The sequence below is a fragment of the Athalia rosae genome, chromosome 2 (assembly GCF_917208135.1).
Source record: "Athalia rosae chromosome 2, iyAthRosa1.1, whole genome shotgun sequence".
Taxonomy (NCBI): Eukaryota; Metazoa; Arthropoda; class Insecta; order Hymenoptera; family Athaliidae; genus Athalia; species Athalia rosae.
The window spans coordinates 28,680,845-28,705,431 of NC_064027.1; the positions used below are offsets into that span (position 1 = coordinate 28,680,845).

General features: G+C 43.1%; 1 protein-coding gene across 6 annotated transcripts in view; it reads left to right on the top strand.

Moving 5' to 3' along the window:
- Positions 1 to 3,666: 3,666 nt before the first annotated feature.
- The window catches only part of LOC105693171 (gamma-aminobutyric acid type B receptor subunit 2), a 120,701-nt gene continuing 99,780 nt past the window's right edge, over positions 3,667 to 24,587 (top strand). For 4 of the 6 annotated variants that reach the window (XM_048651246.1, XM_048651247.1, XM_048651245.1 and 1 more), the window contains exons 1-3: positions 3,667 to 3,947; positions 4,538 to 4,684; positions 21,859 to 24,365. In XM_048651246.1, the coding sequence (XP_048507203.1) occupies positions 24,066 to 24,365 (300 nt within the window). In that variant the 5' untranslated portion in view covers positions 3,667 to 3,947; positions 4,538 to 4,684; positions 21,859 to 24,065. Of the gene's footprint in view, positions 3,948 to 4,368; positions 4,407 to 4,537; positions 4,685 to 21,858; positions 24,366 to 24,587 lie in introns of all 6 variants that reach the window. The other 2 variants (XM_048651243.1, XM_048651244.1) reach the window with 2 other exon arrangements.

Here is a 24,587-nt window from a genome sequence, read left to right on the forward strand (position 1 = left end):
TCGATCGAGGACTTTTATTTTCCCAAAATTATCGTCCTTACACGTTTGTATTTTTACGGACAACCTCCCCCGGGTTGAAAAAGGAGAAAAATAATCATCGGTAATAACAATTCAACCTTTGATGCCGAATCCATTGCGAAATCGTCCCTTTCTCGACCCTCCTAAGGGGTGAACTTTAGGCGCGACATTACATCGCGGGACAACTTTAAATACACATTTCTTTCGAGCGCGTGACGCGTATTCTTATTTTACTTTTTTTTTTTTTATTTTCCCTCTAACTCACGGGAACCTTCGTACCTTATACTCGTTTCACCGATTGAATAACCGCTGCACGCGACACGAATTTTCGATTCCATTTTTCAGCCGATAATCTAGGCGAACTTTTTGCCAAGAAATTGTAATAAGAATAGCGTGTAATTCATTACTAATTTATTTCTCTTTTCGCACTTCTGCCTTTCATCCGTAATGCGGTATGTATAGGACGTACGGATTATGATGAGCTACAGGTGGGATTAAAAGTTGGTTCGCAGCGAAGTTGATGCAGCGAGTTGATTTTTATCGATTACTCCGGGTGGCTTGCGTTGGAGTCGAGCGCCACCGCGGGGACGGTTTTAAGGTCGGTTCGAACTATGGAAAAAACTTCGATTCGATCATCGGATGTCCAGTTGACGCGCGTTTATTTTCTTCTGGCGAGGTAATTTTCGCTCTTTTCGCTCGCTCTTCGTTTCTTCTTCCGGCCGGGCGCCGATGAGGTGGGCCGTCGAGTAAAATTGAAGTCCAAAGGTGTATAAAGTCCCGATAACCCCGAGGGACTTTGCGGCCTACGGGGGTCCGGGGGTTGACACCTGCTCGACCGTGTCGAGCTTGTTAAATCGCACGCGCCCATATTTTATACAGACGTGTATCTAACGAGTCTCAGTTTTCACTTGTTTCTCCCACCGGAAATCAAAAAAGCTCAACTGCGATTTCGTTGGTAGAAAACTGTTTCTGCAGTTGCGGATATCGAACGTTATATCCTTGTTCCATTGGGTGAATAAAAACGAGCGAATTGGACCCCTGAAAAATTGAACAAAAAAAATATCTAAATTACAAACCCTTAGAATCAATCCAAAGTAAGTTAAACATTATGCGTGTGGTGCAACGCTAGTTTATAGACACGTATATCATCCGTTTGGCAGTTCTGAGTATGACGAATCGTACAAAGGAGCTTAACTTGTATTATACAATTCGACGGTCCCGGTTTTGCCTTTTTCTTTCGTTCCCTTTATTTGCACGGATTTTAAATATTTTTCCTTTTCCCAAGGAAAGAGAAATGTGTTCGAAACGAAGGTGGATAACGCGTCGTAGTACGAGCTATGAAGAACGGGGTGCGAAAAGCCTGCGTCAACGTGGAAGAGGGAGAGATGTACTGGATTAAGCGTATTTTCAAACCTCAACAATTTTTAATACCCCCCGAATTACGAGCGGCGATGTTCCGCGGCGGGTGTTGAATTGAGAAAAAAATTATTTCGCGGTTGATGATCGCTTCGATACATGTAACGATGTAATTTTGTCCGACTGAGAACGGGGGAGAGATTCGGTTGAAATATTTTGTCAAACTCTTTTAATTTATGCTCGCGGCAAACGTTGAAAATCCATTCGGATCATCGCGCGGAAGGAATTTCGATAAATCGATCGGTGAAAAAAACGTTTTAAAAAAGTACTATTCAAAGTTTCCGATAAAATATGCATATATATATATATACATATATTGACAGGTTGTCTGAACTAAATGCAGTACAAAGTATCGGAAATCGACATCCATTATCGCATACTTGAGACCGCGCCAATATGAATTCTGAAGAGTATATTCCTATAGGGTTGCTACTCCTTTGTATCGCTTTGAGCTTTTACGCCATTTTACTTTATTTTTTTTTTTATTTTTTGCCATTCTTTTGTTTTTCATATCTCACTTTTTCACCATATTCTCGTTACATATATTTCGATAACTTTCTCATCGATTGGCACCATTGTACCCAAATACACGTATAACACACTATACCGCATGTGTGTTGCATAATTATCTACTGTAAAGAATAACTGTAAATAACGCGCTAAAGTTGCGGCGGAAAAAAAACAGATAATTCGAAGAAGAGAAAACACCCGGAGAGACGCTTGGGGAAGAAAGTAAGAAATTTTTCGACAAATTTACGAATCCCCATGCGAAAGTAACGAGGAGACGACGCGGAAGAGGGAAGGTAAAAGGAGAAGCGTAGTTAGGTATACCGTAGGTCGTCAAAAGGATCTGCGGGCCGGCGGCTGTACAACCTCGTAAAATAATCCTAAAACGAGAGACGTACGCGCGGAAAACTGTAATTATCACTAAAACGGTACCTTCGCACGACGTTTGACCGCTGTAACGAAAGTTAGATGTCGTACGTACGCGTGTGCCGTAGGTAATACGTACATCCAGGCGTGTCTGCTCGGCTACATTTCGGGAGCTACGGAATTTAAACGGCGAAAATAAGACGTTACGGGGAAAAATAAAGGGTCGCGTTTCTCGATCGACTCGGTTTACGAGTTCCACGGAATTCTCGAGTGGTTCCAACGATTTTTTTTTCTCTCCCCTAATCACTTCCGAGGATCCGGAGGGATTTTCAAAAAAATCCACCGTTCGAGAAGTTTGGATAATTTTGCGCTGGGTTTCCAGAGACTTCGCACAGTCATCGCCACAGACTCGATTTCGAGGGCGGTTGAACGCGAAACGTCGAGTCGTTTTAGGGCGTATAAAAATTCTCGCCCCTTTTCCCCACCCCCCCTCGCTCGAGACATTTTCGGCACAAACACCCTTACGTACGAAGACTCGAGGAGGAAACCGGTAAGTTTTTGAAAATTGCTTTGAACAAACCTTTTACACCCCTACGTTTGAACGAGGGTCTCTCCGAAGCGTCGGTTGAATCAAAGACCAAGTGCGTAAATAATGCCGCCGTATCCTGCGGTTAAGGACGATCATCCCCCGCCCCGAAAAACATACCGTTTGTCCAAAATCAAGGACCAAGAACGGGGAGGGTGTGACCGATATTTTTCTTTTCACGTGTACGACATCCATTTTCACCAGCGTTTGAAAATTTTCACGGAGGTTCGTCGCCCGAAGGACGTAACCCCCGTGAAATCGGTGCGATCGATGGAAAAAAAGAGTTGTCCGCGTATTCTTTTCGACGGATGGTTCTCAGGTCGGACGTAAAATTTTTCGCTGGTTACGCCCTTACGTTTCTCCCATTGAATTTCACGCGGAATCCTCGTCGTTTGGTTCCCGCTATTTAGATGCTCGTGAAATGTAAGCTCGTCAAGCCGGGTGGAAAAGCGGCGTAGCTGCCTCCGCTTCTCCGTGAATACATATCTCCGCGTGTGCGTGTGTTCGTCGTATATATATATATATATATACACGAATCATACGTACGTATACACATCTTACGCGTGTACAGGTATACGTAGGTACGTACGTACGTACCCAGCTAGAGGTATACGTATACGCACGTACAATACTTCTCCGTTATCCTAGCTGGTGCGGCGTTTTCGGTCGCCAGGGCGGAGTAGCCGGCGGCCCGCGCGAGGGGTGAAAGCTCACGGGGGTGAGGCCGAGTTTTCGGGGCGAACACCAGAGGGCGACGCCGTCGCAGGGCCAACCCTCTTCCAGGCTTCATTCGCGCTGCGAGCCGTGCACCTTGCTGATCGTCGTGCACTTGTCGAATAAAATTATCCGCTCGAGAGGCTAACGATAGAAGACAAAAATATATATACAAGTATCATTCTCCGCTAGAAACGACGGGGGGGGGGCTGAAAAAAATTTTGTTTTTTTTTTTTACTTCTTCTTTTTTACCAAAAAACCGTATAAATCGACCACGAATAACGAGAGTTTTTTACCGGAAATAAAGACGAAAAGAAGGACGAAAATTTATCGAAAAAAAGTAATTTGTATTTGTGTATATATATACATATGTAGAGGAAAATAAATGGAAAAATTTGGATACACGTACGATATGTATATATATATATACATAAATTATGTTGCAAAAGTGTTGTTGTAATTGTAAATCATTTTTTTTCTCATTCTCTACATTTCGTCCGTGCTTGAACTCGCTTCTTTTTTTCATCTTACGAAATTCTCGCACCTACTTGTACCCTAATTCTTCGGTCTCTGTGCTGCACGCGCGTTCTTAGACATCTCGTTCCGTCGTCTTACTCTATTTTCTTTTTATTGCTTTTCGTTCTCCTTCCTCTCGAGGATCAGTGAGTGAGTGTGTGAAATTATTGACAATTATTCTTTTACACGTACGATCGCCCTTACGATTCGTGCTTTTCGTTTCTATTGGTTTTCGCCGAGAGCAGCAGTTTCGTTCGTCGTATACCAATCTCATTTTTTTACGGTACGTAAAATTATTGCCAGTTCGGTTGTTCGGCGATCAAAATTCTACACGATTCTACAAATGTTATAATTAATTCGGATACACAACATTTTCATACAGTAAATCGTACACGTATATACATCTTTCCGTAGATATGTGTGTCAGTGAAATTTTGACGACGACTGAACCGAATGTGCGATAAGAAGATGGGATTGTTTTTTGATCTTCGTTAAAGAGAAAAAAAAAAAAAAAAAAAAACGGAAATCAAAAAAATCAGAGACACAGAGAAACTAGATAACGTAAGTATGCCAAATTTACCGCTAGAATAATTTATCATATTTTATTTATAATGTAAAAATTGTAAATGGGTATTTGCGTTGCAGCACATAGATATTTACACTTCCGTGAAATAAATCTTATCGTGTGATTGCAAAAGAAGGTAAAAAAAAAAAAAAAGAAAAATTACTATTCACGAGTAAAGATGTTCGAGCGTGTGCTTTGACGAAATTTTCGTTCGTTATCTCACTTTTTACTCGAGACTTGGATGACGAACGTAATGTGAAATTTTCTCCATTAAACGTGAAGAGCGACGGGGTTTTACTGGCCGTCGCGTAGTCGGTAACGTCTTGGAGCAGTTGACGAGAAAATGTCAAGTTAGCGACTCTCATTAACCGTCTCCGTAAGTGAATATTAGCGCGCAGGAAGAAGGCTCGAAAACCTCCGGGCGTTAGTCGCATAACGGCTTCCGATGAATATTTTATGTATCGCAAGCCGAACAAGGAGGACCGACCGCCCCCGGGGGTCCTCGTTAGCTCCTAGCTATACGTAAAAATAATACAGGCCGATGCGAGCAGCTTTAGTTTTCTCTGTTTTATTTATTCGTTCATTTTCTTCATTCAATCTGGTCGATATTATCACTATTTCATATTCGCATACACACGCACGGGAATTCATCTATATTAGCTCGACGAACGTACAAAATTGCGAACTTCCGTTGATCGAGTTTCTTTTTTTTTTTTTTTGTTGTTGATTCGTTTATCTTCAATTTCGACAAAGTTTCGCACAACGTACGCTGTACTCGGTGTCGAAAATTGAAGAGAACATCGCCCTTCTTTTTGATCGATTAATTTTTTTTGTTTTGTTTTCAATTCTTCCGAATCTAGGCGACGATAAAAATCGGGGGTCGGTATACGTGTACGGGCATAATATATAACCTGTTGTAATCGTATCACGCGTCCTTGAATTAGTTTGATAATGTTATTACCGATTTTATGGTATTATTTATGGTCAAATGGCGCGTGGGCGAGGCCTGCGGGATATACCTCGATCTAATGCAATATCGAAAAACTATATTATATACCACGCAACGAATATACCATGTGCATGTATACGACGTGTTTGCGTGTGTATACGGTATACACGACACTGTACTATATTATTACATTATAGTTGCGCGATACTTTCATCAACGTTTTATGACATTGAATACACAAAACCTTCGCCCGAATTCCTCGCCCTACGTGGAATTTCGTATTTCGCGCTATTTATTAAAATCATAAGATCAATTACGATGCTCCGATAATTGTATTTCACCCGATTGGCTCGCGCTAATATTTCACACGTACGTATTACGGGCAGCCTGCATCTGTAAACGACTCGATAATTGATTTTTTCTCTCGAAAATTTCGGGAATATCGAAAAAGCGCTAAAAAAGCAAAAATCAGAAATTCAAAAAAAAAAAAACTTACAGCAGGAAACTAAAATCAAAAAGATTGAAAAAAAGAAAGACACACGCAGGCGAAACCAGATCGGTTTTAAACTGGAGGGGAGTGGATGGGTATATTTTTGGCCAAGTTGTGCGACACGTGGGGAGACATCGCGTATCAAGGGAAAGTAGTCTGTCGGTACTTTCGACAGTTTCCGTCAGTCAGATAGTCACTCAACCGTTTCGGTCAGCGAATGGGTACGTTTTACGCACACGCACACACACGTGAATACACGTGTACTTTGCATAAACTCGTGCGGTAAACGCGTGCACCACTTCAGATTCGATCGGAAGTAGTGTCTGGAGAAATGGCGCGAGAGGCGGAAAACGAACGTATATGGTATCACACGCCGTTGAGATCGCCTGCGAAATATGAGCGAGAATTTCCGGAGATTATGTAAGAATCTCAAATTTTTTTGTTGTTTGGCGGGGGGAGGGGAATAAAAAGTTTTCGCCGTCACGATTCCGGGTCAAAACGTTAATGAAATATCGAACCATCGATCGACGGGTGTCCGCCGTCGATTCGACTCGGAAAAAGCGAACCTTGGGCTCGTCTTATTTTCATATCGGAATATATATACGTATTTACCGGCACATGTATACATATACCGATGTAAACGCATGGAAATCGCATGTATTATATTCCGATTCGTCGTGCCCGGGGCCCTCCGTAACGTCGCGTTACACTTCAAAGGGCTAATAAAGTGTCGCGATAAAACAACGTTATCAAAATATTCTCGGGAGATTTGCAGCGTGACATGTACCCGTACAGCACAGTGTATATGTACACGTACGTGGCACGACAGAGGCAATCCACATGCTATAGGTGTTCGTTTTATTTTATTCGCTTTCTCTCAGTCAGACGATACATTTCACACGGAGGGTCGGCATTCGACTTCCTCCGCATTATAGGAAAAGCGTATTTCGTCAAATTTTCTTGCTCCCCTTTTTCTTATTCCCAAAAAATTCTTCGCTCCACAATTCGATAGTCGAATTATCGGGCGCCCATTCAATTTTTCAAACGGACGCATCGCCTGTTCCGAATAGTACAGAGCGAAAGGGAGGAAGACGCAGAGAGGCAAACGCGAGTCACGAGTCAAGTTGATCGGATCGCCGAAGCAAAGGGTAATCCTCCACCGGGTCTAAAAACTTTACCGTAAGTTCTTCTCTCTAAAAGCGGGAGGCACGTGAGGGGTGGGGGTACAGGAAACGTGCACATAAACTGTATATACACGCGCTTCAATATACATATATATGTATATATACATGGGAACGCGAATTGGCGTGGATAAAATCAGCCTCGGATTTTCGGTCCAGTGATCTCGATAACATGACTAGCTCGCGCGAAGCTAACTTAGATGAAACTAGACGAGGGGCGGGGGTCGGGGGGTCTGGGGTACGAGGGGGCTGGAAAGTACATCGCATCGTCTCGGCGTAGATGACGCCCATTTAGAAATCAGAATCACCGGGAGATGGCGACTTGCCAGAGATAGACATTCCTTCAGGCTTATCACTCCTGCAGGACTCCCGTTGCACATACGTGTACGTGTGTATGTATGTGTGTACGTATACACGTATACGTGTATAGGGAGGCAGACCGTAACCGGTGTAGGTACTTATACATATACGTTTCCAGCACCTTCGGTGATTCGCCAAAGCCGCCTCGTTCATACTGGAATTGAGCCATCTAATCGTAAGTTTACTTTTACCCCGCATGTGCAACCGCGAAACTATCGCGATGCGCGATGTGGGGTAGATTTCGAGTCTGGATAGTGTCTGGCAAAGGTCGTTGACCTTGATTCCCCTGTAACCTTATGTGTTTCGCACGATTCAACACTTCCGTACGTTCCACATCCACATAAAGTCGGTCTATTCAAACTTTTCACCGATGCGGAGTTTTCCCCTGTAGTGTCAGGTTTATTGTCGAAATAACGGGTAGTTTTTGCGCGATGTTCGAGTTTTCGTTTCTCCTCATTCTGGGTGGTGCTATTTTTGCGTACGACTACGTGTGTATGAAGAAGTCAAAAGAAAAAAAAAAATAAGAGAAGAAGAGAAGAAGAAAATGAAAGGAGAAAAAAGGAAAAATTATCTGCCGCTGCTACGCTCTAATATAATGCGGGGAATTACAACAAAGAGACAGCATCTTCCTCCCCCGGTTTCCTCGAGGAACTCGACCGCTGAAACTTTGCGTTAAGAGCTGCTAAATAAAGGCGGAAGTCGGGAAATCTGGTATTCTCGAGCCGGGCGGTGCGAGTGCGGGCTCCTAGATCGAATAGGAAATAAAATTTTCACGACTAGCTGTACATCCTGCATCGTTATGCTTTTTTGTCCAATCGGTCCCAGAATCGATCTCGCCGGGTGTACCTATTGCGCGCTTACGGCTAATGATCGGGGTCTCCGAGTGTTTCGGTTTCGACGTCCGACGTACCCCTTACTCGAGTCATGCGGCACGGTGGGGTAGGTAGGTAGGCGCGAGTTATTCGAGGCGCGTGACCCGAGGGCGTCGAAATTTTATCTATACCGTACACATATTTTTAAAGGGAACAACGCGGCGTGTGCTACTGTACAGTCGACTAAGCGAAGAGCGAGAAGCGGCGCGTCCGCGACAGGGGGGGTGGAGGGGGTGGGTGGGGGTGAAGCTGCACCGTGACATGCATTAGGGTATTGCAATCGTGTTGAACATCGTTGCTTCGGAAAATTGGAACAACGGCCCGGGCGATACGGAGCAAGCGCACACATCGCATGGGTTATATCGCCGTACGTAGTACATACATATACCATGGAGGGATTTACCTCCATATCTCTATCCATCCCTCGTACGTATATATGCAGGATATCGATGTACGCGTGTCGCGATGGCAAAGTGCGACTACCTGTACGCGGCATTTACCCCCGAACGAGAGGATAAATAAATACCTGGGTAATATGTGCTAGCTACTATAGTAGATTATGTGCGCACGAAACACGTCGCTACGTAGAACCGGAAGAGCGTTTCGTCCACAGGGTGCACCGTTTTTCGAATCGCTGCCCACGAGTTTCGTTAAATAAGGAGAGAAAACGATCGTCGATTTTTGAATAAATGGCTGTGTGGATACGCGTATGTACTCGTAAATATGTATACGAATATTATACGTATATACAGGGTATGCGGAAGAGAAATCTGCGACTGCTCCGTTTCGACTCCCCATAAAATTTACCTCGCGAATCGGTATTGGTGCAGGCTAAACGTGTATCGTACATACGTATACATAAAACCCCCAATTACATGTATTTTATGTACACCGTACATGTGCGACTACTCGATGCCTTCCATGCAATTAATTATTCTATGTTTACGAGGTGATTAAACGGAGTTAATTGCTCGAGAATTCTAGATTGCTCTTTTTTAATATATATACGCGATCATTTGGCAGCCACGCCATCCCCCCCCCCCCGGTTACATGTATGGTATAAAAATTGATTTACATCTCGACGCGGCTTCGGCGTGTATTAATCTCTTTGTAATTCGGTCGGGTTAACGATCGTCGTTATTCGCTTCGACGCCGATTTTCCTTCAATTTTAATATTTTCTTGCCCATTTTCACGGGTACATTTCGCCGTCAACGACTCGACGTTCTCTCTCGACGTTCGTTCCGCAATGTCCGGTCGTCGAGCCCAACCCCCCGCTCTGATTCAGACGTTTCGTTCATCGAAGTTTTCGCTCGTAAGGGGGGATCGGCAAATGGGTATTTAACGATAATTAATGCTCAGTCGTTTACACGTTTCGAAACCCTCTGTACACGCGCTTATCCTACGTGTGAGCAGCGGCTACACGCGTGTCGCGCGTGTACGTGGAAACATATGTAGGCAACCAGCGTGCCGGAAAATCGTGATAAATTGTACTGTATAATCGATCTCTTTCCCTAAAACATGTGGGCATATTACACGAGCCCTTGTACCTACGTATACGTATCCCCGACACATTTCACCGCCAAATTACGCTTGTAGGGTGTTTGTAAAAAAAAAATTCCGAACGTTCGTTCGATTCGAAGTACGCGGTGGTCAGCGTTACTCGACGTCGATTGGATCGTGTTTCTCCTATTCATTTTTTTTTTGTTTTTGTTTTTTTCTTCTCGGCGACGGAATTCGAAGGAACGCGAGAATATGAGAAAGGGAAGTACACGGCGCGAACCGCGGAGAGTGAGGAATATTTACGGCGGGGCTGGTCAATTGCTTTTCGATTGCTCGATCGTCGCGCGTTGAATGGCCCTTTATATATAACGACGGTTGAGCAACTATCAGTTTCCGAATAGATGTACATCATGTCCATAGGATATACGTGGTATTGTGCGATCTAAGTTTCGCCGTAGGTTTCGCACAAAAGTTTCGTGGGTCGGGGGACGGGGGGCGAGGGGGGACGCGGGGGGGTGGTGCGAGTAGCGGGTGGCGATCGCCCGGTCGTCTTCGTGCGCAAGCTTCCCCGGGGACGTCCCCCGCGGGTTCCTCTCGGTCCCCTTTATCCCTCCGCGTTTACGCCGGGCACCCTGCCTTCCGTTTCTCTCCCTCTCTCTCCTCCTCTCCCACTCACTCTCTACTCTCTATCTCTCTCTCTCTCTCTCTTTCCTCTTGTCGCCGGGATACGCTCGCTCGCTTCCGTTTCGCCCGTACCACGTATAAGGTAGAGACCCATTCGCTCACATCCAACGTCCGCACGTACACCTATTAAAGCTTTGATATTCAACGGCCGGAAGCGTTCACATTGGTCAAACGATTCAAAGGTAGCGTATAAATGATATTATATCGCTATATTATGTGCCCTCAAACGGAATCGTAACCTCGTAACTTATAACACTGTAGCGAAACTCCTTCGTACGTATACATATATACATGTGTGTATATATAAAGTGAAATTATTATTGAAACTCGCTACGATATCTCTCCGCCTAGCTGCATTTATACCCTAAAACCGACGCGTTACAGACGTACATATTCGAAGTTTCAACAACGAATTTGAAAATCCACGCCGTGCGAAATTCGTACCCAACGGCAAAACGCTCTTGAAAGAAATTCCGTTTTGTCGTTATTTTTAACCGATTGGCTCCAGGGGATGATGGATGAAGTAGAGAAAAAAACAGGATCAAATAAAATTAGAAACGAACGACGACCTCTTTCTTTCGATCTACCGTTTTTTTCGCACCCCTTGTCTGGTTTCGGTAAAGAAACTGGCTTCTTTTTTTTTTTATTATTTTTTTTTTTTTTGTTTTCTACACGTTGCGCCGAATTCCCGGCGATTACGCGAGGAACGCGGATCCGCGCGCGGATCCTTTCCGCGCCACGCGTCTATTTGTCAGAGGGCAAAAATACCTCGGACGTTTTTTTTCTCCACGGTCGCAACATTTGTGGTGCAAAAATGTTCGTTCGTTGCCGCCGAACCGGGCGCTCTCGTCGTACATATATACCGTCGGTGGATGTACGACGTGAAAATGGACGCTAGAGGAGGGGAATAGAAAAATAGAAAAAAAAAAAAAGAGAAGAAAGGAAAAGAGGAGGGAAGAAAAAAATGGGGAAAAGCAGAAGTAAAAGAGCAGAGGTGTAGTGCCCCGAGCGATTAAACCTTCCTCTATGGGTGCACGAATATAGGTATACACACACACACGCGCGATAGGAAGGCGGATGGGGGCGACGTTATACGCGCGGTACAGCGAGAAAAGAGAATAAGAAAATAAATAAATACGACACTATTTCTTCTAACGACCGGTCGAGGGGGGGGGGGGGGGGGGACGGACGGACGCGGAGGATGTGTGCTTTCGGCGAGGCTCCGGGCGATCCTGGACTCTGACGGGGGGGGGGGGGCGAATTTTATACCACCGCGTAGCCGCTCGAATCCCGCGGGATAATCAGCGCTCGGCTAAATGACCCTTTCTCACGTGAGCCTTTCCCTCCTTTCTTCCGTTCTCTAATTTTACTCTCCTACACGTCCCGGAAAGTGCCGAAAACTTTTTACACCGAATTTCACGCTTTGTACATCAGCTGATGATGATGCCGCCGCCGCCGCCGCCGCCGCCGTACCGCGCGACAGACTTTTAGGGGATGAGAAAATTATTGCGCCCGAATTGAGAGGAGGGAAATTTTTTTCAACGGCCGAAAAATTTTCTTCTTCTTCGGACTATACGTTCGACTGGAATCGAGCGATGGAAATACCGACGCGCGGAACTGGAGGAAAATAACACGAGCGGATTAAAAATGGAACGAAACGCAGGTGAAAATCGGCGGGATGTGATTCCGACGGGAGAGCGCGTGTATCGTGAAATGGCCGGTCGTCGCAAAGCTTGAAATAAAAGAGGGAAGATCGTAATCGTGAAGTGGCGATTGAATCGTACCGGTACGGTACACGGCTACTTTTGTATCCTCGACGTCGCGATCCGTTATCGGTTAATTTACCTGCCTGGTATGTTATACCTGAAAAAAGACACCGCTGTATATATATATATACGTATACGTATACCGGCGTCATCGCCACGAAAATCAACAACTCCGCGCAATTAGGGAAATTGATATTTAACAGTCACGCTTCGCGACGATAAGATCGTCGCCGTTGGCCCCGGTAGATAGGGGAAGCACCTGGTACACACGTTGAAGAAATAAGAGGAGCGGTAGAACTTGTAATTATTATAATACGTGCGGAGATAACGTTTCCTGAAAAACGAAACCAGAATAAAAAAAAAAGAAAAGAAAAAAAACAACAACGGTCGTCAAGTGGCCAACAAATGTGGATAATATTCGCGCGACTGAATATTTTGACGAAAAAATGACGAAGGCGGGACGTTATAAAGAAAAAAAAAATAGTCGTCGTCGAATCAAAAATTGACAGGATTATCAAACGACCGGATCTCATGAAATCTCGTCTGGATCGATGATCCCAAAAATCCCCAACTAACATGTTTTACTCGAGAATTGTAAAGAAATAAATTAGGGTGCTTCGGAAATAAAATGGCGCCCTTTCTAAAAGGGTTGAATTTCGCAAACTCTCCGGCTGCACACACCGGAGAAAGATGATACAACGTACGCGTAATTTTTCATTTCGTTTTTAATATTCTTTTATTTTTTATTTTTTTTCGCTACGTAGGACGGGACACAATACGCCGGCAGTCGCATACGACAAACAATGCCGGTTGCGCCGTGTGTACAGTTGGAGGTAGGACGCGGTAATTCGAAACTGGATGTCACATAACGGGTGGATAAAGATATAAATATATATATATATATATATAGGTGGTGGTGGTATACGTGCAACGTTCGTTGAATCGTGAATTGCGGCGGGTAATTGAAAGTTTTGGCGGAATTCGGAATTCGTCGTAACTCCGTGCCAAATTTTTGGTGACTTTGTCTCGCGAGTCAACGACCGCCGAGGGGTAATTTGTCGTGGCGAATTTTCACCGCTAATTTTTTTCACGGAAACTCGACGGTGTGAATTACGATATTTTTTAACGACCCGGAATCCGGGGGGGGGGGGGGGGGGGAAAGTTGGGCGGAAGAAATAAGAGAGAGGCGGTGAAGAGGGGAGAGAAAAATCCTCGGATCCTCGGAGCATCCATATTGTAGCGTCAGGATCTGAATTTCCTCATCCGACGATAAATGTCTCTTAATTCCACTAAAGCTTCAACTATTTGTGGTTTTACCTCGTATCTAAACATTCAGCTGTTTAGAGGCTCTCTCCATCTTCCCTCCACCTTATCCCCTCGACGCTAATATCCACCCTCGGTTACTCTCTCTCTCTCGCTCTCTCTCTCTCTTCCTCGCTCTCCCTCACATTTTCTCTCGTTCTCAGTTGCAATAAACTCGCCATCTATTTGTCCGTCTATCTCTCTTGATTACGCGGAGGTGTGCCGTGAGGTAAAGCGGAAGACGCGAAGGGCGACGAGATTAACGAGCTTGAATTTAGTTCGCTTAACGCGCGCACAGGGTTGCATCTCCAGTTTTGTCTTACCACCGTTCACAGGAGATTCACTTGCAGCTCGAGTTGGGTTTAATTAGGTTAGATTAAATTGGGTCAGGTGAGGTGAGTCCGAATTAGGGTCTTCCTTATTTTGCGACGGTCGGATTCTTCCTTTTTTTTCACCTTCTGGGTCCCTTTTTTTTCACCAACCCGCTCCACGTATATTTCCAAATTCATTGTCACCTGGCGTACAATTTAAAACAAAAAGGAAAAAGGCATTTTCCAAAATCGTCAGACGCTACGCGATTTGGATTTTGCCAACGTTGTCGACATTTTTCGAAATGTATAGGATTTTTTGTTCCTCTTCCCCCCTTTTCTCTTTTTTCCATTTTTGACTTTCTAGCTTCCATCTTCCGTTTGAGCGCGTTCGTTCGCTATGCAGGCGTGCATCGCCTGCAGCGTGTTTGCCGTTCGTTAAATATACTTATACACAGTCTCACGTGTACGGGAAATCGAAACGGATCCAATTTCACCGATACCAAGCGTTATGCGGCATAAGTGAGAGGTATTTTCATTCATGCCAATGTAGGTTTCATTGATTTGCACAAGTTCGGCTAATTAGCGCGCATAATTAGCGCGGGTATTTCGAGAGGGATCAAAAGAAAAAAAATAGAAAAAAAAAACCAAAACACATCCCTCGTCAATACGGCCGAAACATCACCTGGTACAGGTATTTTTTTCGCATCAGTCTTTATTACCGCGGATTTATTAACGAGAAATTTTTGGAAAATCGCGATATATCGTATCTCTTTTTGTTTTATGTTCATAATACGATGTAACAGGAACGAGTCCTACGACTCTCGTGCACGTTACAATCTACGTGAAAACCTACAAACTTCATAGACTATGGTGATTAAATTACTAAACAGGCCATCATGCTAATTGGTAATTAGTTTAATTTAATCAACGTCGGTCTTCGCGTGCGGACGGCACTCATGACTCACAATCGGCGGTACTTATATTAACATCGACAATCATATGGCGCTCGACGATTGTCATCGCGCAACTCTAAAAACCACCACAAACCTAAATCCCCGTTACGTAATCGTCCGAAGCATCCGATCATCCTACAAAATTCGACGACCGACCATTCCGCACCTGCGGTGGATTGAAAAATGATTCTTCGCATCCGCGCTAGAAAAAAAAGAGTGAGAGAGAGAAAAAAGGAGAGAAAATTATTTGGAAAAATTATCACAGTCAGATTTTCATCGCCCTGCAACTCTATATCGGCGGATAATTAAATTTTCACCGATGTAAGGGTGGAGACACATTTTCTCGGAAAGTGAATATCCGATATGAGAATCGCGTCGTAGGGAAGTCGAGGGCGGCAAACCCGAGTTTTACCTACTATACCTACCCCGCACGTATGTCGGATAGTTAAAGACGGTTGGAAAATTGCCAATTTCGAAGCGGGTTGATCTTAAGCCAAGAAACATCTCAATGAATTGTGCCCAAGACCAGATAACTTTCTCAAGACATGATTTAGAAATAACTGCCAACTCGATCTCCGCGCGAATTTACCATACCTTACGGTAATTTGAACGATCCATTTTGACGGTGAAAAGCGTTGAGTTAGGATGGAAATTGGACGGGTTATCCTCCTCTCGCTACCGTACGTTATCTCGTTGAAAACGCTCGCGGAAGAGCTAGAATTTCTTCACAACCGTCCCTATCAGTTTCCGCAGCCCGCTGTCGAAATACTAAAAAATTAAAAATTTTCCGTAATCACATTCAACGAAGCCGGAAAAAATATTATTCTTTATTTTTTGAAAATGCTTTTTCGAAACGATTGCTTTGTAACTCTAATATTTTCAACAAGTGTTTCGAAGGGCAGAGTTTAATCCGAGCCAACTGTAACGGTCATTGAGCCGCGACAGAGTTATCGGTCCCACGGGTTTCGCTCGACATCGGGGTGCACATGCTGCCGCTTTTTAACGCTAAAAAAAAAACAAAAAAACCAAGAGTCGAAAAACAATAAAAAACGTTTCGATCCGATTCTGATTTCATTGAAGCGAGCTTTCGTTTTTTTCGACGAATCTGATGGAAAAAAAAAAAAAAATTGAAAGGGTCGAGAACGTCAGACACCGTGAAAAAAGGAAAAAAATATCGTTACCGGCGTAAAAGCGCGCGAGTAGAAAAGAAATGATGACGATAACAATAATAATATTAATAACAATAGTCGGTAACTGCATCGGATGAAAGAGGAAAATTTACCGTCATCTTTCGACCCCCAGCGTAGATCTCGTATAGGTCAAACGATGTCTGACGATGTTAGTTTTATCTCGGGACGCGACGCGGTGTTCGAAAACTTAATCTCGTCCGAAGGGTTATCCGCGGGTTTGTTCTCTCGCCAAGGGTTCGTGTACCTGGATGATTTCTCTTTTTCGCTCCGGAGAGGGAAGAAAAAAAATGAGAGAAAAGAATTTGAAAAAAAAAGAGTCGAAGAGTCCGTCGAGATAATGTCCGTCGGATTGAGAGCGGAGCTTAGAGAAAAAAAAGGCAGCGCCAAAAACCGATTTCATGGAGGGGGGGGTGGCTTCGCCGATTGAGCGAGTCGAACTCGAAATGTCTCGATGTCCTTCGAAACGTTCCCCTGAAAATTTCGACGGATATTTTCGTCGAAGGTCGTCGAGAGTCGCGTTCGTTTCGACCTTATGGGTATGACGGATATCCCGTCGAAAGAGGTTTACGGTCGTGGCACAGTTTTGACGTACGAACACGACGTATACAAACGTATACCTTATGTACCTGACCGGTACATATAACCATAGAGAAGAAAAGGATAACCATCGGCGGTAGCAAGTAGTCATTTATTTCCCCAAGAAACATCTCGAGCATCCATCAAACGGAACAACCTTACTTAATAACGAGATTTCCAGTGGAGTCGAGTCTGGAAAATTCTTGGAAAAAATCGAAAGGGAAGAAAAAGCCCGAAGAAAATTGTCGGACCAATGAGAGGGACCGATAGTTTTACTTTTATTTAGGATTTCTCGTCAAAAACGTCCGTGGATGAAATAGAGATACGCGCGGAGGTTACACACATGGGGCTGCATACGGGCGAACTAGCTTCCTGCTTCTGATCGATAAACCTTAACCGTTTTCCCCGAGGTCGTAAGAAGCACGCGGTCCTTGTGGGTTTAGGGTACCTGGAGGTATAAGAAATATATATATATATGTATATAGTATATGTACATATACGTTACGGAAATTCCAGCAAACTTTATTTTATTATCCATAATTTGTGCGGCACCTTCTGCAGCGGCGCAACGCATACGATATCCCGTTACTCGTTACGTTTCCGTAGCGTTTTTAAAAAAAAACGAGAAAATAAAATTACGCGCTCGTCGCCGCGTCCCGCTTCTCGTGTTGCGACGGACTACCGGGAAAAACCCCCCACCCTCCGAAGGTGGAAAGCGAGGTAAAAGATTTTCTAAAAATGAAAAAAAGCCAACGGAAATCCACGAAGAAATTCGATCGCCACACCGCAGTTGGACTCTGTCTCAAAATTAGTAGATGCAGAGTCTTCTCGTCACGGGGGATAAGTGTGCAGATAAGTGGATAGAAAAGGCGTTCCCTCAATTCCGACTAGTGTGTTATGAATTCCCGTTCAAAAACGTACTGAAACGCGTCGCGTAGCCCACGTAAAACTTTGCGGAAATCTAGCTGCCGTCTCCGCTCACTGCCGCGGATAGTAGTAACGCGCGGAGTATACGTGGTGTCGCGTAGGCTTTTTCCTTGGGTCCGACACGCCGTCGGGGTTCGGGTCGCACGTGCTTCTTACGTTCCGCATACTACGTACGTACGTACGTCGTAGGGTAGATATGCCCCGCGAGTAGAGTTACTACGTTCTCCGCCGAAACTGTGTGTAAGAAGACGGAGGTGAGCCTCGGCGGGGGGCGAGGGGGGGAGGAGGTTCCTAGGGAGGGCTTGAGAGTCCCTGTGGAAAAGTGGTGCTCTCATCTTCCGGGCGACGTGTCTCTCGGTCCGGGGGTCACCCCGACCCGCGACTCCGGTTTGTTTTTTTTTTCTTTTTCTTTCTTTCTTTTTCTTGTTGTTTTTTTTTTATTATTCCGGCTTCGTTTTTATGTCAAACAACGCGTACGTGTGCATACGTATGTACAGCGGACGAAGATATGCGACGGGGAAATAGTCGAAGGAGTATTTTTTTTTTTTTTCTCTCTCTCTCTCTCCGATTGGAACGTGGTCGCAGGTTTTGGACAGAGACGTGAAAAACTCGTATACGTATACGTACACGGGAATGCGCCGGACCGTTAAACCGAGAAACAGGGCGAAACTTGGCTCTGTTTGTACGTAAATTGTTTGTTCGCTGAATCCATTCTTTGCGAAAGCTCTCGGTAATGTTTCGGGATAAATTCGATGAGCGGTAGATACGCGGGGTACGTACGTACATATGTATGCACCGTGTGTACACACAGTCTTATAATCAGGGGCAACGATCTCCCTCGGGGATAGTTTCGGATTAAAGTAGTTCCGCTCGGTTTCGAGAAACGAGATCCGGATAACCGACAGCTCCTTTTCTTTTGTCCACCTTGTAGACAAACAAAATTCCATTTACAAGATTTCCTCTGCAATATTTTCATTCTTATCGCGACTCGGTGTAGCACGGTATCGGTTCGCTCGTAGATTCTCGTAGCGGTATAACGGGGGCGAGAGATCTTGATTCTGGTGAGAAAACGTCGGAGTTCGCGTATCGCGTTATACGCTCAGAAATTTATACTAGTCGACGATCGGAGGATCGGTGTTTGCATTTTCGGGCGGCCATGACGATTCGTTGATTCGCGTTCGAATTCGTTTGGCTCGATTGAACTTCCGTCGAACGCGCTGCATCTTTAATCGATTCGGAATTGAACTCGCCAGTTATAATGTTTTAATAGGTCATGTAACTTTCTACCTATGTAACCTTATATATATATATATACATATAATACATCGTACGTATACTGCAAGTTATGTGCCCCAACGGTGCGACATGGCCATACCGCTCGTAAATTCATGCGGAGCCAGAAGCCAGTCCCTTGGAATTTGATGGGGGATGGAGGGAGGGAGGGAGGGAGGGAGGAGGTTTAATTACTACGCTTGCAAATGGAACCCCCCGTTGCCTTATCCCAGAATTCTCCCCCTCCCCCTCCCCCCCCCTATACTCGTAATACAATTCTTGGTCGGTGTTAAGTCCAGGGTTAACATGGAGTGACTTATTAGGTAACAGATAATTTAATACCGGGTGTCAAATTTTAAGACGTAGAGCACACGATGTAGGTACGCGCGAGTATTGATTGATTAAAAAAAAAAAATTTGAAGAAAAAATGAAACGTAACCAGGTAAAAAATATACCGATTCTTCCCTCGCGGGAATAATGCAAGCTTATTCCCACCCGTTCAACTCGGTAGTTTTGAGAGGAAAACGTTTCTCTTTCGAGTGTGTACGTAAACTGTATCACGCTTTGATACTTGAGAGTGTAGAGATTCTTCTACCGCGTATTCTGCTTGTCTTCCATAATTCCGGATTTTCAAAGTTCTGTGTAATCTTGCCGTATCAGCTTGCGGTTGCAGGATTTTGAGACCGCGGCGCTCTTGTGGACGCGTCGGCCGTTACTTGTAATAAAATTGGAATAAAGTTTGCTAGGTTTAACGTAGAAGTATAGGTATGTAATTGTTAATGTTGAACAATTATTATTAACCGCTTTTGATAGCCGGCGCGAAAATTAAGTTTACCTCCCGAAACTCAGGGCGGATGTGCGTTCTGGATCTTTGTCGATTTTCCACAACGGAAGTGGGGGTGTCTTTTCGAGCCCAACTATCCGGATCGGCGAGGTGAACAGATGATATAAGATAGATCGGTAAATCTTTCGGACGATGCGAGTCGTGCGAAGATTTCCATTTCGGAAGATGAAGGGCCGAGCATATTTTTCGACAGACGTAAAATTACACGCGCATTTACCGCGCAAATATTTTCCCTGCAGCTGCATCATGCAATTAACGATAATTGTTACTAGCGGCAAATATTGAGCGAAATAACGAACGTTATATATATGTACCTGCGGTTATTCGGCTGCAGGTACGGAAGTTATACCGGCAACCTGTCCTCCTATGTTTATTATTCGGTCACGTTGAAATCGCACCGTTTTCGACGGTCGCCGTACACTCGTAATTATGCACGATGAATAACCGATAAAATATTCGATCGAACCGAGCCGATAATTTTCACAAATATTTATCAGAGCATGACCAGGAAATTCGAACGCGTTTTTTTTATTTTTATCAAAAGATTATAAATCATCACGTTCACGTATCGTTGACTCAATTTTTGAAATGTCGAAGCTTTTCTAAGAACAGAAAAATAGATAACATTCGAAGCGTTTGTAATCAGAAGATTCGAGATCTTGTAATTTTCCAAACCGACCTTGCTGACGTATATATTTATACACCAACCGCAGAATTATACACTACGAAAATAATCTATTCTACGATAAATCGATGCCTGCTAAGGTCTTCCCCGTTTATTCGGGTAGGTAGATATCCACCTTACACGTTACGTTACGGTACAATACCGAAAATAAAGTCAAGGATTTTATCATACCAAAGTGGTTTGCGCAATAATTATTTTCACAACCGTCGCAGAGGAATGAAAAATTCACTCAATTCATTTACATTTAAATCAATCAATTTTTTTCTCACATTCTCTTCTCCCTCTCTCTCCTCGTCGAATTATCTTTCATTGGAAAATGGGACTCCTCGTCGATACGATGAAAGAAAAGAAAAAAAAACGAAACGAAAAAAAGTCCAAACGGACGGAAGAAGCGAGAGAAAAGTTTCACCCTCGTCCTCCGGCTCCCCCGCCGCGTCTCGGAATTATCTGATCTTGTTATAATAATTATAGGTATAAAAATTATATTTATATAGGTTTCATTCGTATAACCCTCCTCTCTCGTGTCCTCCGCAGGTTTAGCCGGGATTTTATGTCAGATATAACGTAAATATAGATATATACGTTATAATAAGTTATAGCGATATAGAAAGCTCCTTTGGCGATACTTGGAAAGTTTTAAGTGAGTTTTAAGCACACCGAGTTTAAAGTTACCTCGAGCTGCAGGTATCTTTTATCTGTGAAAGATGTACATAGGTATACATATATTCGCGTACATATCATCTGTACATAGTACATACGTACACACTCACCCTACTCTACTAACGATACGTTTTACCTATAACTATTTATAACGATGAGCGAGTTAACGCGTCGATTTAGGCAGCTGGTAATCCATAAACTGCAGAAAGCTCACCGTTCTACGGGATATATGCGAGGCATTATTATAAGCTATTTTTTCCTCTCTCTTTTTTCGTTGTTTTTTTTTTTTTTTTCTTTCAAACTTCGACAAAAAACGCGGAAAAAAAGTACGAAAAAAAAGAAAAAAACGGAAATTCTACGAGCGAGAAACTTTAGCTGCTAACTTGCGGCAACTAACCCTCGAGTTTTTTTTTTTGTTTTTTTTTTTTGTTCCCTGCTTTTGTTCCTACCCCCCGTTTTCATCGATGTGCAGTAAATTGCCCCGATGACCCGATCTTGAATTCCTCACGTTTCAATTGATTTATAATATTTTTTACCCCGCTCACTTTTCCTTCGTTTTTTATGTTGAAAAATAAAAATAATTCTCGTAACCGCGGAAACAGGTGTGTTCGATGACGTTTGTTACCTGTTCTTCTTTTTTGTTACAGGACTCGCTGGCCGCAGGGTGGAATCGCGGTACGTGTGAATTCCGCGTTGTAAATTTATCAGTGAAAAATTCGACGCGTTAAACGGTATGACGAAAATAATGTAATATCTAACCGTCGGAGAATGGAAGAAAAATGGAATTGAAACTTAAATTTTCGCGGAGAATTGGACGGTAACGAGCAAAAACGTCTCGACCGAAAAATAAAGCGTTTTTTTTTTTTTTTTTTTTTTTGTTATAACTATTGCGAAAACGTGAGGCGCGATCCACATCAGAAAAATATATATCGATTGCAGGATTTTTTCAAAAATCTTGCTCAAGACGTTATCGCTCGATACTATCCAATTATAATTGGATGAAAAAAAAAAAAGAAAAAAATTGGAATCAGAATTTTTTCCAAAGATAAAACGGCATATATAAATATTTAATTCGTCACGGTAAATAAATCTGATCATCGATAATTCGTCAGTTTTGCCGATATATGTACTTAGTTTAAAATAAATATTAGATACCTCCCTATTTACCGGCTGTGATATTATCGAAGCCAGATATCATGTAACAGAAATTGAAACCCAATAATACACAACATAATATATAATACCGAACAACAAATCGTCCCAACTCTATACGATTACATACATATACATACACATCATACCGCTTTATGGTATAAGTACAATGTACATAATTCCTATGTATATTCGGGGTCATGTTATGTACTCGATAATTATTACCGTTGTTATTATTATTATCATCAATATTGACGATATTCTACGATTTGGAACTCGATGTCCCCTCCCCTCCTGCAACTGTAGAATCGCGATTCGCTCAACCTGACGTGATTTAACTCAATCTACCCTTACCTCATTATGTCACGTGACGAGAGATAACCGTTATCGGAGAATACTTGCGGTTTAATTGAGAAGGAAAAAGAAAAAATAAAATCAAAAATCAAAAGCGAAAGAAAAATGTATCGAAGAAAGACCAATAACGTAATGAGGGAAAAAAATCGATCGGTTTCAATGACTTTGCGCATCGTCTGAAAAGCAAAAAAAAAAGGGAAAAGAAATATTCGAAATAGAGTAGGTTACGATGAGCTAAAACGGGAACTATGGATTTTGCGATGGATATAGGGAAGCGGGAAAGATGAAGGGAAATAGAAATAGAGAGAGAAAAAGAGAAAGGGATGTTCGGATGAAAAGTATCAAGTTTCAAAGAAACGATGTTAAGAATTTTTCATATTTTTCCTCAACTAAGTTGTCCGCACAGACGGTTTTGACGCGGTGTACGCTACCTATATAAAAAAGAAACAAGCGAACAAGAACAACATCGAGTAAAACAAAATTTTCCAGTAAAACTTATACTTTGGGAGATTTTTCTGTCTCTCGTATAAAATAATACCTCAAAGTCGGCGACGGCGAGCTCCGGGCTTGCCGACGGACTTTGAGAAAAGAAAAAAACTGAAAAAACTTTTATTGGCGGGAGCTATAATACCGTAGACGTAGCTATACGATCCCCCCCCTCCGAATATCATAGCCCATGTATTATAACCACGGAATTCGAAATTGCTTGTGCCTAAATTATTTTTTTTCCTTTCGTATGTGCACAGGAAAACTGGGATTGAAAATAAACAGGTATAACAAATATTGGGAAGTAAAAAATTAACCAAACGACGATGGAAGTATAAAACGATAATCTGTGAAAATTTGAAAAAAGGAAAACAAAAAATTTTCCACTCATTCGGTTTCATTCTTTCCGAATAATCGAAATGGCGAATCTCTGATACAACATGAATAAAACTTGGAAAATGACGAGGACGATAAAGAGGTAACGATCATAAAAAGATTAATTAATTAATCGTTCAATTAATTAATTAATATCCTCTCCGTATAAAGTAAAGTCAATGCGAATGCTGCAGGTGCAATTTTTCAAAATGAAAAAAAAAATTGCCGCAATACCGTATCAGCAGGAGTGGTTTTTCTACAATCGCACGTGGAAATTTATTCGGTGAGACTTTCGGATAAAGGGGCGGGGGAGGGGGGTGGGGGTGGGGGAAGGGGGGATGAAGGGGGTGACGAATATGAGGAGTGACGAGTGTCGTGGTAAAAATTGTAACGGAGGAGATGAAAAAATCGAGAAATAATTCGGAATCGAGGAATAAAAAAGAAAAGTGAAATAAATAAAGTGAAATAGATAACTAAAACTGGTGAAATGGCAGTGAGTGCGCGACGATGTCATTGGCGATGGCGTCGTGTGCGTGGACAAATAATATGTGCTATATTGTGCTTAAATACGATACTAATTTGCAACGGACAAAAACCGATAAACTTGGGTGGTGTGAAACGTCGTGACGTATACATAGCCGGATTTTTTCCATACGGTAGACATGTGCCGGAAAGTCACGTGGGACGAGGTGTTATGCCATCGGTTAAACTTGCCGTTGATCATATCAATGAAAATCCAACTATACTTAGAAATTACAGACTGCACATGTGGTGGAACGACACTGAGGTGAGTTTTTCAATGATTCCTATTTTCATAATCACGTAGCATATGTATATCGCTGTATCTAATTTGGAAAAATCCATTCGTCCTGATACAAGGAAATATCTCGATAACCAATGAAAGCTCCACGTTTCCGAGGGGAGGAATCTCTGTTTTTTTTTTTTTTTGTTTCGAAGTGGTACTGCACTTTTATCCTCTTTTTTACAGATTTTGAACCATTCGGAACAC